Source organism: Brachyhypopomus gauderio, chromosome 6 (genome assembly GCF_052324685.1).
Source record: "Brachyhypopomus gauderio isolate BG-103 chromosome 6, BGAUD_0.2, whole genome shotgun sequence".
Lineage (NCBI taxonomy): Eukaryota > Metazoa > Chordata > Actinopteri > Gymnotiformes > Hypopomidae > Brachyhypopomus > Brachyhypopomus gauderio.
The window spans coordinates 19,189,067-19,204,276 of NC_135216.1; the positions used below are offsets into that span (position 1 = coordinate 19,189,067).

The following is a 15,210-nucleotide window of genomic DNA, read 5'->3' on the forward strand; positions in this document are numbered from 1 at the left end:
GTCAGCACAGCCGCGTGGGTAAAAACGTGCATCCGCTGTTTGCAGTGTTAGTGCAGCTGCAGCGTCTGAGGTTTCTCGAAGGCTCGAACTGACTAAAACTGATCAAAATAACACATTATTTGTTCTCTTGAGCGGATAAGAAAAGCGAAATCTCAAAAAATGCTGGACACAAAGCAAACCCGTATTTAGGAAATCCAGCTTAATAGCACATGGCGTTGGTTCTTTAAAGTCCTCCCAAATTCCTTAATCGAAAGATCCCGCCTCTTAGAAGCTTTGTCAGAATTCATTGGCTGCGCGGGCATGTATAGGCGTGGCCGTGTAGTGGCGCCATTGTGCCTGACCTGCTTCCGTCCCTGAAATGCGCTCGTTCCTGCCGTAGAAGAAGACGTTTGGTTGGCTGGCTGCCCCTGAACTCTCCGCTCGAGACGCCCGCTAGGCTTCTGCGTCTTTGTAATCGATTGTACAAAGTAAGTATTCATGGACGACGATGTAGCTAAGATACTGTAGTGGGCTCAAAAATAATTCGAGAGACTAATGTTTTACGTTGCGACAGTTTTGAGGTCATCGTCGAGTATTTCTGCGGCTTGGTTCGTTCGTTTTTCGTCCGCTTTTGTTCGCTTGTTTTCGCGCGCATGCGAGGCACGCGGCACAGGCGCTCGCGAGGCACGGCTGAGCATGGCGGTTCGTTAGTCCACCGACCCGTTCGTGTCGGTTCAACGGCGTCTTCCAGGATTCTCGCCACCTTAGAAAATTCAGATAATCGGAAAATCAAATTTCCGACCTAAGCGTAAGTGTAGTTTATACTAGACTGGCACGTATGTTATTACTGTTAGCCAGGGAGGCGGCTAACTAGCTAGGGTAGCTAAGCTAGTCGAGCTGGAAGCTAACAGCAATCGCGCGTGGCGGTTTAAAGGTCTGTGCGTGCAACGTTAGCGTCTTACAGACGAACTTCAGACGAATCTGTCGGGCGATTTTGTAAAACCTCTGCCAATTAAATGTCAGCCGCGCTATAAAATGTTCGGCCACACACCGCGATTGGCCTAGCATGGCGGTATCGGCAGGATAGCTAACGCGGCTAGCTACAGCTTAGCTTACTGGACCTCTTCGCTCTGATTGGCTGTTCTCGTGTAGTGTGCAGCACTGTGTCTAGTTTGCACGATTTCTTATTTAACAAGTTGCTAATATTGTGGTAATTTGCTGCATAAAATCACTGATTTGTTATTGCTGTTCGGCTAGCTATGATTCCAGGGGGGGCAACATTAGCCTAGGTAGCTAATTCGTTAGCCTCTCATGGTTGGAAACACTGGTGTCCATTTAGGTCGTCATAAAAATGTCTCGTATGTAACCGATTTAATTACCAACATTTTAGTTCGTGATTGTGTTTGCTACACCTAGTTATCTATTTAATTGGGACTGTTCCATGACCTCCGAGCTGATCTTAGTCGTAGTCAGTGTGTGTATGTTCTGAATCTTGGCTCTGCATGCGCACTCAAGTTTGATTGTCCATTTCAGGCTGCCATGGGGAAGAAACAACTTACCAAGTCCAAAAAAGAAGTGGAGGAACCCGAAGAGTTTGTGGTTGAGAAAGTCCTCGACCAGCGCCTGGTGAATGGCAAAGTTGAGTTTTTCCTCAAATGGAAAGGCTTCCCAGAGTAAGTATTGGCATCATCATGACTCTTATTGATTAAATCACCATTCTGTTAGTCACTTACATTTGTCTTTAGATGACATACGACTAAGTACTTGCATGCTTTCTGTGTATTGTTTTAGTCTATAACCATCATTTTAAAGGCACAGAGTAAATACATTTGGTACCTTGGGCTTGAAGCAAACATTTAGGGATTAACTATCGTAAATGGGACTAGATCACTAGTTGTTGGGGATTTCCTGCAGTGTGATCTCATGCTGTCCTGTGTTCCTGCTTTTGATGGGGTGGTATTTCCTACATGTGGTTCATTAGGACTCTAGTAGTCAAGTAGATGAGCTTGAAGGGTTCTGTATGCAGCCTACAGTCTTCTCAGCTCAGGGGCCCACTTGTCCTGCACAATTTCAAGATTTTCCTTCCCCAGCACACCTGATCAGCTAATCTGATCTGTCAGCCTAATCTGTCAAATGTCCCCAGACTGGAGTTGAGAACCACCATTTCGATGGTGATGTAAGATGGGGTTACTCAGGTATTGGGCTTAATATCTGGGTCATGAAATGGTGTGTGTGTGAATGCTTCCTGTGGAGAGCTGGGATCCACATTACAGTTCCTCTATTCAGTGTGAGTGGCTCAATTTATATTTGGTCTTATGGGTTTGGCATATTCGTTGCTGCAGTAAACCACTTTGCTATGAATGTTAAAGCTCATTTGTCTCAAGTTTATTTGTAGCTTCCATCAGGTCAGTCCCAGCAGTCTCCAGCTCAACACTGAAGTTCCCATACCTTTACACTGATTGGACATGTTTTTACCCAATTATTATTGGAGTGACTAACTTTCAAATCGGAAAAGGGCATGTTGAAACGTATGTCTTTAAGATGCATGAAATCATGAATGACATTTCTGTCCTGGCTGTGAAGTCTTGCTCTGCTATATCAGACCCCACTCGCCCATACATCCTGCCCATTTCAGCTTTTTGTGGTGGAAGTCTATATTCTATGGGCCTTCTACTTAAAAGAAAAGTGTTGCAGAATTGTGTACAGCATTTTTATGGATAATTTCAGAAGATTCATGATGTAGCACCATACATGACCATGGTTTTTAGATGCACTTTGTTGTAAATCAGATTTTCTGTTCTTCTGTTGTTTAGAACTGATAACACATGGGAGCCTGAAGAGAATCTTGACTGCCCTGAGCTGATCTCTGCGTTTCTGGAGGCACAGAAAGGCGTGGTTGAGAAACCAGATTCCATCAAGAGGAAGCCCTCCACGGACGAGCCAGAGACGGAGGAGAGCAAAGCCAAGAAGAAGAAGGAGACGGTGAGGTTCTGCCGCTCTGGCTGTGGGGCCGTAGGGCTCGCTGTGCTGCTGTATCGCTGTAACATGCACTCTTTTGACAGAATGAAAAACCACGTGGATTTGCCAGGAATCTGGAGCCTGAGAGAATCATCGGTGCAACAGACAGCAGTGGAGAGCTCATGTTCCTGATGAAATGGTGAGGGAACTAGATTATCGTTTTTCTATATAGACATCCAGAAAGGTGCTCTGCATGCAGTAGATTAGCATGGACAACAGGGGGCAGTGTTCTCTCAGCAACACTGTCTGCTCCTGTAAATGGCAACTAACTATGACCGCTCAACCTGAGACTTGTATGAGAAGCTGCTTCTGCAGCATGTTTGTTTAAGTCTGTTCAACCCCACATCTGCTTTGCTGTCTTTCTGCGCGCTGCAGGAAGGACTCTGATGAGGCAGACCTGGTGCCGGCTCGCGAGGCCAACACGCGCTGCCCCCAGGTGGTCATTGCCTTCTATGAAGAGAGGCTGACCTGGCACTCCTGCCCCGAGGACGAGCAGCAGTAGTTCTCCTACGCCGACGTTTCTTGCTTCTGCGCCTGGAGGTTCCCTCACTGCACGTGTGTGGTGTGTTCTGCTCTCATCACGTGTGACTCGGCCAATAAGCCATAAATGAGTTTGCAGCCGGCGTGTTGGTGCGGATGTCACCATAACGTGCAGTACAGAGAACTCCAGGGCCATGATGAGGCTACACGGGGCTACACTACCGTCCTTCCCCATAAGTCTGAGCTCTGCCCCCTCAGCTCAGGGCTTCTTCCCTGTTATTCTTCCTTCTGCTCTTTGTGCTGAGCTGTGGACAGACAGCCTGATCTGTGGCACAGGTGTTTTAGTGACTGAATTGGGCTGGGAGATGTTGAGGGAATTGTTTTTATGAAATGTCTGTTAATTTAGAATGTGTGAGACGGTGCAACTGTGCTTTGATGCACTGGCTTTTTCTGTTAATGATGTTTTGCCATTAGGGTTAGGGTAAGACCAACCGTAACCTCGTAGTCTTCCCGTCAATCATCTGCTTTTTCCTGCCTTCTCTGCAGTTCAGCTTTTAATGTACAGTGCTCATGAAATGTGGGTATTGAGCTCATTATTGTTCAGTTATACTTGAAATTTAATTTTGAATAGTTGTTGTACATTTTCTTCATGTAAATATGTTTTTCCAAAAGAAAAGTTCAATAAAAGGTTTGTGCCTTTCTTTTAATCTGTTTACTAGTGTGTGTGTCCACTGTGACTTCATGAACTGTGAGGAGATTAAGTCCCCTGAAGGGTCAAAGGTCTTGGGGAAGACTATTGTTCCTGGGGTGGGTGGTGCCTGAGCTTTTTTGGCTGGTTGATGGTTCTCTGTATGTGTGGACTGAATGCCGTCAGCTCTATGAAGTATGTAGACCGTGTAGTCACCAAGCCTAAATGAGATCCAAAATCCAGGCCAGGTGTTTTATTTGGAGGGGCTTGTCATGAATTATTTTAGCAGATTTGTGTCCCACTCCCACGGTGGCATGAGTCATGAGCTATTTTAATAAAACCTTTCAGTTGCCTATAAAGTCAGCGGTGACATCAGATATGTTCACTGTTCCTTTTTGCTAAGTTCCACTCTGGAAATCCAGAAAGCAGCACCACCATTTTGAGTTTGAAGCAAGTTTTCTGTTTTGAAATCACACATTTGCCATGTGGAGATTTTGGTTGGGTGGGGTCAAAGGTGAATGGGGGTAGGGCAAATGTGACCCTTGACCTTGACTTCTCTACGAAACCCTGTTTGTCAAACATCCAGCACACACATTTTCTAATGTTTTGCTCTTCTGACTAGTGTCGGGATGACCGGCATTCACTCAAATCATGTGCTTTAGCAAAGAACTGATCTAGAATGTTTACTCACTGAGGTCAGTTTAAAGCCAACATATTGTTCTACCAGAAAGACACAGTGTTAAGAATTATGTTGAAATGCTCTCTTGTTTTGTGGGGGTTACACCATGATCTGTAATTTTTCCAGGGTTTAATGTGTGAATGTCCAGGTTTTGCCAGCAGAAAACCAGAAGTTTTAAAAGTTTTAAAACAAGGTATTTTCCAGCACAACCATCCATCCTTGTTATAGTCAAAGTTCACTGTACGCACGTACATGTAGCCAAGAGTCCTGTCTGTTATAATCCCTCCATAAGACTCATCCTGTCATGCACATTATATGTTAATGTAATGCCACAAACTCCTCCCACATCCCTGTTAGATGTATGTGTGTGTGTGTGAGACAGACCAGATTCCTCTTGGGCACTTTCACTGCTTGGACCAGAGAAAAAACAAGCCAAAAAAGCAGTAAATATATGACTATAAATAATGTACATTATCACATTACACCAGTGTATGTTAGTACAGTTATGGGCAGTGATTTGGGAACTGGTCTTGTGACTGGAGGGTCGTGGGTTTGATTCCTAGGCCATGACTGAGGTGCCCTTGAGCAAGGCACCTAACCCCAACTGCTCCCTGGGCGCCAGACTAGGCTGCCCACCGCTCTGGGCACATGTGTACCACAGCCCCCTAATGATCACTAGTGTGTGTGTGTGCCACAGCTCCCTAGTGATCCCTAGTGTGTGTGTGTGTGTGTGTGATCTGCACCTATGGTGGCTGTACAGGTGCAGTACATGTGTACCTGTGAGAGTTGTCTTGCTCTCTAGTACAGTCCCAGGTCAGCATGACACAGTTGGGTTATCTTCAGTTCCTGCCAACAGATCGCAGCAAGACAGGTAGTGGGTTTTCATCCACACTGGAAAATAAATCACTCAAAATTATAGTAATATTCTGTACATTGGTCTTTGCTACAAGAAATCACCTTTTCAACAACTTGAAAGCCTGGTTGCCTTAAAGTGAAACAGACATGTTTGGGGGTCGTTGGGTGAAAACAAAGGCCAGAGTGTGACGAGCCCTACAAGAATTCTCCCTCAGAAACATTACCCTTGCACCCTGGGAACCTCGGCTGGTTTAGGTTGTAAAGCACTTTCCTTGCAATGTGCAAAGGGGTCACATCTGATAGTGCCCTCGTAGTCATGGTGATGACAAAGTGACTGGGTGTAAAACCTTGTCCTGGAACCAGTAGGGTGAGTGGCTCTGATATGACGAAATCCATCTCACTCACGCGGACCGAGCGGGACTCGTTTATGAACAGAACGGATCTCGAAATTCAATGTAAGCTCTAGAAAAACAGTCTCAAAAAGAGGACATGTGTGGGTAACGGACGCTTCAGCAAGTTTCTTCCAGACATTTCCCCCAACTTGATTTGTGTTGTGTACTGTCCCTTGTGACCAGACTGGAGGTTTTCTGGAAGGCAGACTATTGAAGTTTGAACTTACTTCCTTAATCCGGGGACGGCATCCAGGGTTCTTTCAAACATGCTTTGAAACACACACACATTTACGGCATTTAGCAGACGCTCTTATCCAGAGCGACACACAAAATAAATAAATGAAGTAAAATAAGTAAAATATTTTCTCAGTATAATCTCCACCGACTGAACATAATCCACTGAATCCTAACACAGACAATGATATTTCCAGTTGTTGGTAGCCTTGTCACATAATGCAGCCGTTCTAAACTGGACTGGAGAAATATTTAGAGAAAATCATTTTAAAAGTCTTGAATGTTTCATGTATTATTTTTAAAATGCCTTATTTGTTGCTTGTTGATGAAAATGAAAACGGCTTCAGGCAAACTGAAGCACCAATATTTTGGTTTTCAGGCAATTATTTACAGAATTGTGGCTGATAGCATGGTATAGCACTGGAACTGGCTGACATCCTGCTAAATTGGCAGATTTAACAAAACAGTTACACTTCAATTACATTGGGTACAAGTTACCCCTCCCCCCGAATAGTAAAAGTCTGAAAGATGCCCCATCCTCTGATGCCCCACCCTCAAAAAGTGAAGAAAAGCGCTGAATCTAAAGGTACTGGGTAACGTGAAAGGTCACGCCTCACGTGAGAAAGAAGAAAACGCCAGAGTCACACTAGCCTTTACAAAGTCCTCGGATAGACACTGGGAAAATTATTTTAAAATGTATCTAGTTTGCTGAATTTTATATTTACGTAATTTTGTTGCACCCGTCTTTGATTTTTGTTTTATCGGAAGGTATCTAACGGATAAATGTAAAACGCTAAAAACTTCTGGATAACAGATAGGCGAGCGTCAAAAGCGCGGTCACGAGCAGCATTTTACTTCCTCTCGATCGTGCGGCGTGCACGCGCGTTCCTGGCGCTCACCTCGACGCTCTGTGCGTGCTGCCAATTAATTAGACTGAGGAGAGTCGCTGGAATAAAGGTAAGGGCGTTTATTTGAGGGCATTAACCGGTATTAACATGAAACGTCACGATGTTTAGTGAGATATACTTTTGTGTTTGTTGAAGGAGGCTTGATGTTTGAGAATTACCCTTGGACATGCGAGACTTTGAAGTCCAGTTATGTGGCCTGCTATTCTAACTTATTTGAGTTATTTCTGTCATGTTTGTGAACTTTCTATAAATTATTCCCTTCGTTCTGTAAAATATCCTATCTTTCATATAATCGTAATTCATATAATTTATTTTTTGCAAATGGGATTTTGCAGTTGGCTGACGCCTCCCAGTTTATAGTACGTAGTCATATAAAAGCTGTAAACATGGCGTTTTAAACATGACATGTTACGACTCACAGTACAAAAGTTACTCCCTCATTTTGAAGTTTTCAGTGGTTTTTAAATAGTGACCTCAGACTTTACGCTCCGGTGCGCAGATTTTTAGCTAAAGTTGATTAATGAGCTTCGCTTTATTCTGAGAGTTTGGATTTGTTAAAATGAAGGAGATGATTTACACGCACAGGACACTTCGTTAAACAGAATAAATAACGTAAACGCGACACTCTGTACTTTACACTGTCTAACTTTACACCTCTGAGAAGTCCAATTGGGCCTTCTGAAGAACTGCGGGTATGGCAGATTAAACCTGTCGGCAGCGACAGCACAGCCACACGGTCACTAAAATCCGGTGTTTAACTGCCAACGTTTACCGGCAAAGCTCCGGTACTCGTACGGGGTTGTTGCTTATTCTAATGTAAATGTGGCCGTATTGTCTTATGATTTTGGCTCGGCACTTTTCAGAATAATTGCTGCATTGTCTTCTAATAACTGGGCAGATGAGTCAAAATATGAGCCTAAAAAATCTTTATCTAGCAGTGGGTATATGAAGCTGGTTCTTCTGAAGCTACAACACCATATCGATGTTATCAAACTGGTCTTGGAGGCATTTTTGTATGTTTTTAAAACCCAGACTGCATGCAGTGCATCAGTTTCATGCACATAGTCCACTGTGATAAATGAACAATAGATGGTAGGTGTCCGCTGGTCATATGTACAGTTGGCCTCGTTGAGACACTGCTGAGAAGCTCACCTCTTAGAACTGACTGTCACATGGCCACTGTAGTTTTACTGTGGTGGGGGTATATGGCCACTGTAGTTTTAATCTTTGGTCATATAATTGTCCAGCTCCAGTTCCACGAAGGACCCCTTCAGATGAGTTTTGTCCTCTCCTTTTTTTTGTGTCCAAAATGATTGCACATTGCTACTTTTTAATTTTGTTAAACCAGTGACAGTTTGCTGCCAGTTGACATTTGAATTTTGGCCTAAAATCCATGTGTTTCTGCATGTGTTCTGAACCACACTACAGTAAATGAGAAAATGAGGTGTAAACACATTTAACCAGCACATAGATGCATCTGAATCCTGACGCAGTGGCAACATGGGGCTTTTAGCTCTAGTTTTGTGTATTAAAAGCTTAATTTGTAATCTCCTCTGTTTTCCCCTTACCATTTAAACATTGAGCTACTTTAGTGCTGAGTGACCTGAACCAGATCCACACATCTCCGACACTGCACACGTCTCTGATACGTTGTCTCTCTTGTGTTTCTCAGCCAGGCCTTGAGATGGAAGACACAAGAGACAGTCTTGCAAAGAAGGTATGGCCACTTAAAGATACTGTTTTCTTTTCTAATCATGTAGTCCCAGGTGTGTGTGTGATGTAATCCTGTAGTTCTGTGTGTGTGTGTGTGTGTGTGTGTGTGTGTGTGTGTGTGTGTGTGTGTGTGTGTGTGACGTAATCATGTAGTCCCGTGTGTGTGTGTGTGACGTAATCATGTAGTCCCGTGTGTGTGTGTGTGACGTAATCATGTAGTCCCGTGTGTGTGTGTGTGTGTGTGACGTAATCATGTAGTCCCGTGTGTGTGTGTGAGACGTAATCATGTAGTCCCGTGTGTGTGAGAGACGTAATCATGTAGTCCCGTGTGTGTGTGTGAGACGTAATCGTGTAGTCCCAGGTGTGTGTGTGTGTGTGTGTGTGAGACGTAATCGTGTAGTCCCAGGTGTGTGTGTGTGTGACGTAATCATGTAGTCCCGTGTGTGTGTGTGAGACGTAATCGTGTAGTCCCGTGTGTGTGTGTGAGACGTAATCGTGTAGTCCCGTGTGTGTGTGTGACGTAATCGTGTAGTCCCAGGTGTGTGTGTGACGTAATCGTGTAGTCCCAGGTGTGTGTGAGACGTAATCGTGTAGTCCCAGGTGTGTGTGAGACGTAATCGTGTAGTCCCAGGTGTGTGTGTGTGTGTGTGTGTGAGTGAGACAGGGTTGCAACTACATACTTTCTGAGGTGTGTGCAAACATACTATCGGCGCCCCCCAAATTCCACCCCCCACTAACTCTGCAAATAATTTTCTGGCATCGATTTGGCGCCCCCTCTAGTGCAGCACCCCTATGCGTCGCATACACTGCATACCCCCTTTTTGCGCCACTGGTGTGAGACGTAATCATGTAGGTTTCTCTGTGCCACTGTTTTAGTATCCTGTCAGATGTTGGGGTGTTGAGGGTGTTTTTGTACTGTGATTTTTAAAATTGATTTGAAATCAGTTCTGTTTAAACCAATAGTTTTATATGTAGCATCTTTCTCGTAATGCACTTTGAATTGCTGCAGTGTGAACTTGTGAATGTGTGTTGTGTATAAACTGGCATTCTGCTGGGAGGGCTAGCAACGTGCTTCATTTCAAGTGAGGAGGTCGAAAAATTTAATTTTATGTCTATTATTCACAGATTACGTTCCCGTTCTGAGATGTGTTGTGCAACAGATAGAAATACATTTCACCTATTGTTTTATTCACACAATGATATCAGTTGTATCTTCACTCTGCAAAGGTGGCGATCTTGGTTGAGCTGATGAACAGTGTGTAAGGAGTCATTACCACTCGTGTTCGGGGTTGTATGCAGTGAACAGACATTTTGCTTAATATGTTGAAATTAATTACTTGCATTTCAAGCATTTAGCTAGTGTGTTTAGATTTATATTGTACTGTAGTATTAGTGGTCAAATGAACCGAGGGGGAGTAGTGGTTACATGTGCTGTCTGTAAACAGGACGTACAGTGACTCTACAGTAGGGCTGAGGAGACGTGTGTGTGTGTGTGTGTGTGTGTGTGTGTGTGTGTGTGTGTGTGTGTGTGTGTGTTGTTTTTATATATATTTACAACACACACCATGGCACTGTGTCTACTAGGTGAGAAGTGATGTGTCATTGTACACATTATGCTGTCTGCTGAAAACATGTGATTCTGCTTCTATCTGCTGCTTAGTGTGATGTCACACTTCCTGACTTGGATAAACTGTTGAGGTCACTCCCCTTCAGAGGGCCATGGAGAACAGTGCTACTAAAGACATGCCTCCGGGTTACCTAGATTGTTTCCATAGATTATTGAAACAAATATTGTCCAACAGAGTAACCATTTACACACACAATGGACCCCTCGTGACCCGCTAGCGCTGCTGTTTTGCAGGAGTTTGTGGATGTTTGTGTGCGGGATCCTCAGCTACACAAAGAGAGTTTCTGGCATATGTACATGGACTATGACATCTGTCTTCATGTGAGTCTTCACCATCCACACAACAGACTTCCTCACAAACTCCATCTCAAGCCTTCACAACACGTTCGATCATTTATAAGATGGTCTTTTTTTCTTCTAGATGTTGATTATTTTAATGGTTTTACTGAATGGACTTTCACTCCGTGTGTGTCTGATGGATGTGATTGACAGCGGTAGTGGTCTGTAGGGTCTGTGTGTGTTTTCTGTGTGCAGACTAATAGCATGTGTTTCTGTAAGAAGCGCTCCAGTGTGAGGAGGCGCTACAAAGAGTTTGTGTGGCTTCGGCAGAGACTGCAGGACAACGCTCTGCTTATGTGAGTCACCCCAGAACTCCCTACGGTGGCCACCACTGCCACCTGGCTGTATGGCTCTATGCCCGTGGACGCTGCTCTGGTCAGAGGACGTCAGACGGCCGAGTGCGTCTGGCCTGGCTCTTCACCTGCCGTTCTTTGTCCCTCCTCAGACAGTTGCCCAAACTGCCCCCTGCCAACCCTTTCTTCAGCCTCAGCAACGCATGCCATGTGACCCAGCGGATGCAGGGACTGCAGATGTTTCTGGAAGAGTATGTGTACCGGCCCTTCACTCCTGTCCTCCTGTAGTGCCCTCTCTGTCCCTCACTCCTGTCCTCCTGTAGGCTCCTCCTCTACTTTTCTATTTCTTGCTTCTTCTGACTGTGGCTGTGTTCGAAATAGTCTACTACATACTACTGGCATACTGATCGAGCCCCAAATCAGTATGTCGTATGCAGTATGTGACCAAAATGAAAATTTCCAGTACGCGAAACATACCCGGATGACCTACTACTTCCGCAAAATATTCCAGTACGCAAACAGAGCTATCTTCGTGGTGTACTGCATCCCATCATGCAACGCTACGTTCACGTGACCCCGTAGTGTGCTTTGCTTTTGTCGCATACTGGAAACGGTACTGCATACTACTACGAGGACCAGTATGCAGTATCCAGTGTATACTGAGTCCAGTATGCAGTATCCAGTATGTAGTAATCTATTTCGAACACAGCCACTGTGTAGGTTCTGATTTCTCATTCCCACCATTCCTAACACACTTCCTCTCTTGGGTCGGCAGGAGGACGGACTGGTATAGAATGTGTTCGTTGCCATCTAGTGGCTGCTCTGGGAAAAAAAATTGTTCCCAAAGATGATCAGGTTAAATTCACTGGGATTAGTTCACAGAGTGTGGTGTTATTTAAAGTTTTGTTTGGTATTTTGTCACAGATATTTCATACAAACACACTAACCTGCTGCTGCATATTACTGTATTTCATTGTAGTAAATGTATCTCGAATGGTGAAGATCGTCATTGGCCATTTTGTGTTTTGTGCGTGTGTGTAGAGTTCTGCAGATGCCTCTGTTGCTGTCCGATAGCTGTCTGCACCTGTTCCTGCAGACCCAGCTGAGCGTCGGCAGTATCGATGCGTGTATCCAGGGCCGAACCCGCTACACTGTAGCGCAGGCCATCCAGTGCAGCGCGGCCTGCCCTCGCCTGCCCCTAGAGGAGAACAAGAGCTATTGCGACTCTGACTGTGAAAGGTGTGCGTGAGCGCGTTCGCGCGCCAATTTAAGCAGTCTCAGTCCGTGTAAAAATAACTAAATACGGACACAAGCCAAAAAGTATGACTGATTTAAACATAGTGTCCATTTTACATTTATAAAGCTTGGCTTTTAATGCAGACTTCAAATGTGATTGATGAACTCCTCACTGCTTTAAATGCAGACCTCAAATGTGATTGGTGAACTCCTCACTGCTTTATTTGCTCTTGCAGCACAGCCTCTTCTGGATTGGGTGTTAGTGTTGGCCCGCCCACGCCTTCAGAAACGTCTCCAGACTGCGGGAGCCCTGCTCACCGTTTTTTGTCCACACCCACACAACCTGAGGCGTTTAAATGTTGGTCTTCGTCTCACGAGAACCAGCAGGACATGCGTTCATGACATGGAGTGTATGTACACTAAGGACATCTCTGGAGCACGCGCGTGGCCACATGGTCAGGCCTAAAGTTTAGGTGGATTATAATGGGAGGAAGTTCTTTAATTGTTGTTTTATGTGGCCTTTCTTTGTATGTTTTCTGTGTTTTAAAAGGAAAACCTGTTTCTCTTCTGTCGACTGCCTCTCTGTGCGGCAGGGTATGTGAGAGACGTGGGCACAGGCAGACAACAGGGCAACAGTCAGCCCTGCTGTAGTCCTAGGAATGCTAATAATAATGTTTTATTTTTGCTATTTAGTGATTTATTCAGAAAAACAAATCTGTCATCAGTTATTTTAAAAGATAATTTAAAGTTTTGAAATAATTTTATTGTGATTTAGAAATGTAGGGTAAAATTGAATAAATGTTAATGTGAATTTATATTGTTTTGTTTTGATATAAAAAAACTACACACATTTTAGAAATGCAATGCACTAATTTTTCAGAATCCTAATGCACTTTGTTCAAATTAATGATTTAAAAAGCCAGTTTTCTAAGGTTGCACATTGTGCTGATCTGTTATCTGTTTCTCTGTTAACAATTCCTAGTGCTTGGATCAATTTTGGCAACAACACCTCGTGTATAAACATTTGGAAGCAATACCCTTTCCTTTCTAAACCACTTAAGATTTCAGAGTCTAGATAGTTAGAAAGAATTACAAACTAGACGGTGTCACTTTTTTGGCTTTTGTCTCTGCTTCTCCAGAAATGTCCCGCTTGTCCCGACCTTCCGTTTTTGTCTGAATGCACATGCAGAATTGAACAACTGCCTTGAAATGTGAACAAAGTCCCCTTTGAACTAGAAGAGACACCAGTAGCCATTCCAGAGGGTATTGGCTAGGACAAAACTGAAAAATGTTGTCGTAGGTTTCGTTGCTCCGATTGCGAGATCATTCGATCTGGGCAGCCGTCAATTCATCAGTGTCCTGCAGAAGCCGATAAGTGTTTCCAGCCTCAGCATGCTGATGGTTCCACTACAGTGACGTGCTGCTCTCACCACTCGTGAGACGCTGTGGGATCACTTACATACGTCTAAACCACCCAGTATAACGTACGTCTAAACTGTCCTGCCAGCTCTGTTAACACACCAACACTGCAGACGCTACAATTATATAGACCTACAAATGAGTATTTATAAAGGTTAGAAAATCCCACGATGACTGTGCATGAAAGGTGACTAAGGTGCTGTAAAAGTATACTTTGTCACCAACGTAGTAGTTTTTACATCTAATGCATCTATTCACATTAAGGTGACCTTTCACATTTCAGAAGCTGAATCTCTTGTGTAAGAATGATTTCATTGATGTTAAGAACTTGCTTCCACTTTCTTGTTACCAAGCATGAAATATTTTGTGAACCATAATATTGGTTAAAAATCAAGTAGAGTCTAGAGTATACTACAGACCTCTGTGTGGTGCGTAGACGAGTATACTACATGCCTCTGTGTGGTGCGTAGACGAGTATACTACATGCCTCTGTGTGGTGGGTAGACGAGTATACTACAGGCCTCTGTGTGGTGGGTAGACGAGTATACTACAGGCCTCTGTGTGGTGGGTAGACGAGTATACTACAGGCCTCTGTGTGGTGGGTAGACGAGTATACAGGCCTCTGTGTGGTGAGGTGGGGGTGCTGAATATTGTCACTTTAAACATCCAACAAAAAGCCACTCCTAACTTTAAGCCAAGGGTCACCAATCAGAAGCACTTAGGAAGGGCAGAGGTTGCTGTGGTGACAGTGGAGCTGGAGGAGAAATGGTAATGTATCATTGGCTGCTTCAGAGTGAGGCTGAGAGGAAGAGACAGCACCTGCCCCGGAGACAAACGACCAACAATAAGGAGAATTAATCAGCCCCGATTACCTGTCTCACCACAGCCACGAGAAGCAGACCTGGAGTGAGGGAAAGCCAACACGGAAGGGCCAGAGTAGACTAGAGTCAGGCAAACAATTTTATGGAGTGCACTACAAGAAAATAATGACATTAGTTTTAAAGTAAATTAATGCAAAATGACTGATTTGAGCATTTAAAAATGTTTTATTCTTTCATTCTTCTGTAGGTGTCTTACAGGGGTCATGTAGGTGGGTCCACTAAAGGGGGTCCAGTTTGAGACTGGCACAGGTTGATATATGCCATTCCACAAATGCCATTTTAATGTTCATGGGCTCTACGTTTGCACTCTGTATTGGCAAATTTATGGATCTGGATTTTGTATGCACATGCTGCATATACCATAGTTGTGTAAATGGTCCCATAACCATAACTCAAGAAAAGGCATCGCGAGCAGCTTGTCTTGTGTTTTACTGCCTCTTCTGAAGGGTTGTCATGGTGTCCTGAACAA

At 44.2% G+C, this 15,210-nt stretch overlaps 2 protein-coding genes across 5 annotated transcripts; both read left to right on the forward strand.

Moving 5' to 3' along the window:
• Window positions 1-326: 326 nt before the first annotated feature.
• On the forward strand, window positions 327-4,190 carry cbx3a (chromobox homolog 3a (HP1 gamma homolog, Drosophila)). 2 transcript variants are annotated; one of them, XM_077009417.1, is made up of 5 exons: window positions 327-467; window positions 1,513-1,652; window positions 2,793-2,961; window positions 3,042-3,136; window positions 3,373-4,190. In XM_077009417.1, exons 2-5 carry the CDS (start codon window positions 1,519-1,521, stop codon window positions 3,497-3,499), a joined length of 525 nt encoding a protein of 174 aa, XP_076865532.1. In that variant the 5' UTR covers window positions 327-467; window positions 1,513-1,518; the 3' UTR covers window positions 3,500-4,190. The 2 variants fall into 2 exon arrangements, with proteins under 2 accessions (XP_076865532.1, XP_076865531.1); XM_077009416.1 differs by lacking the exon at window positions 327-467 and adding an exon at window positions 640-787.
• Window positions 4,191-6,904: 2,714 nt separating this feature from the next.
• snx10a (sorting nexin 10a) lies at window positions 6,905-13,256 on the forward strand. Of its 3 annotated transcripts, none has more exons than XM_077007815.1 (7): window positions 6,905-7,282; window positions 8,906-8,950; window positions 10,808-10,894; window positions 11,108-11,208; window positions 11,358-11,456; window positions 12,247-12,444; window positions 12,678-13,256. In XM_077007815.1, the coding sequence occupies exons 2-7, from the start codon at window positions 8,918-8,920 to the stop codon at window positions 12,841-12,843; spliced, it is 684 nt and encodes a 227-aa protein (XP_076863930.1). In that variant the 5' UTR covers window positions 6,905-7,282; window positions 8,906-8,917; the 3' UTR covers window positions 12,844-13,256. The 3 variants fall into 3 exon arrangements, with proteins under 3 accessions (XP_076863930.1, XP_076863931.1, XP_076863929.1); XM_077007816.1 differs by having other exon boundaries at window positions 8,910-8,950; XM_077007814.1 differs by lacking the exon at window positions 6,905-7,282 and adding an exon at window positions 7,332-7,419 and having other exon boundaries at window positions 8,910-8,950.
• The last annotated feature ends 1,954 nt before the right edge of the window (window positions 13,257-15,210 follow it).

Bases quoted from the DNA above. Each gene is read 5' to 3' on its own strand.
- cbx3a (XM_077009417.1), top strand. From the start codon at position 1,519: ATGGGGAAGAAACAACTTACCAAGTCCAAAAAAGAAGTGGAGGAACCC. The intron at 1,653-2,792 runs GTAAGTATTGGC...TCTGTTGTTTAG, and splicing joins AAATGGAAAGGCTTCCCAGA to AACTGATAACACATGGGAGC. The intron at 3,137-3,372 runs GTGAGGGAACTA...TGCGCGCTGCAG, and splicing joins CTCATGTTCCTGATGAAATG to GAAGGACTCTGATGAGGCAG.
- snx10a (XM_077007814.1), top strand. From the start codon at position 7,377: ATGTTTGAGAATTACCCTTGGACATGCGAGACTTTGAAGTCCA. The intron at 8,951-10,807 runs GTATGGCCACTT...GCTGTTTTGCAG, and splicing joins GAGACAGTCTTGCAAAGAAG to GAGTTTGTGGATGTTTGTGT. The intron at 10,895-11,107 runs GTGAGTCTTCAC...TTCTGTGTGCAG, and splicing joins ACTATGACATCTGTCTTCAT to ACTAATAGCATGTGTTTCTG.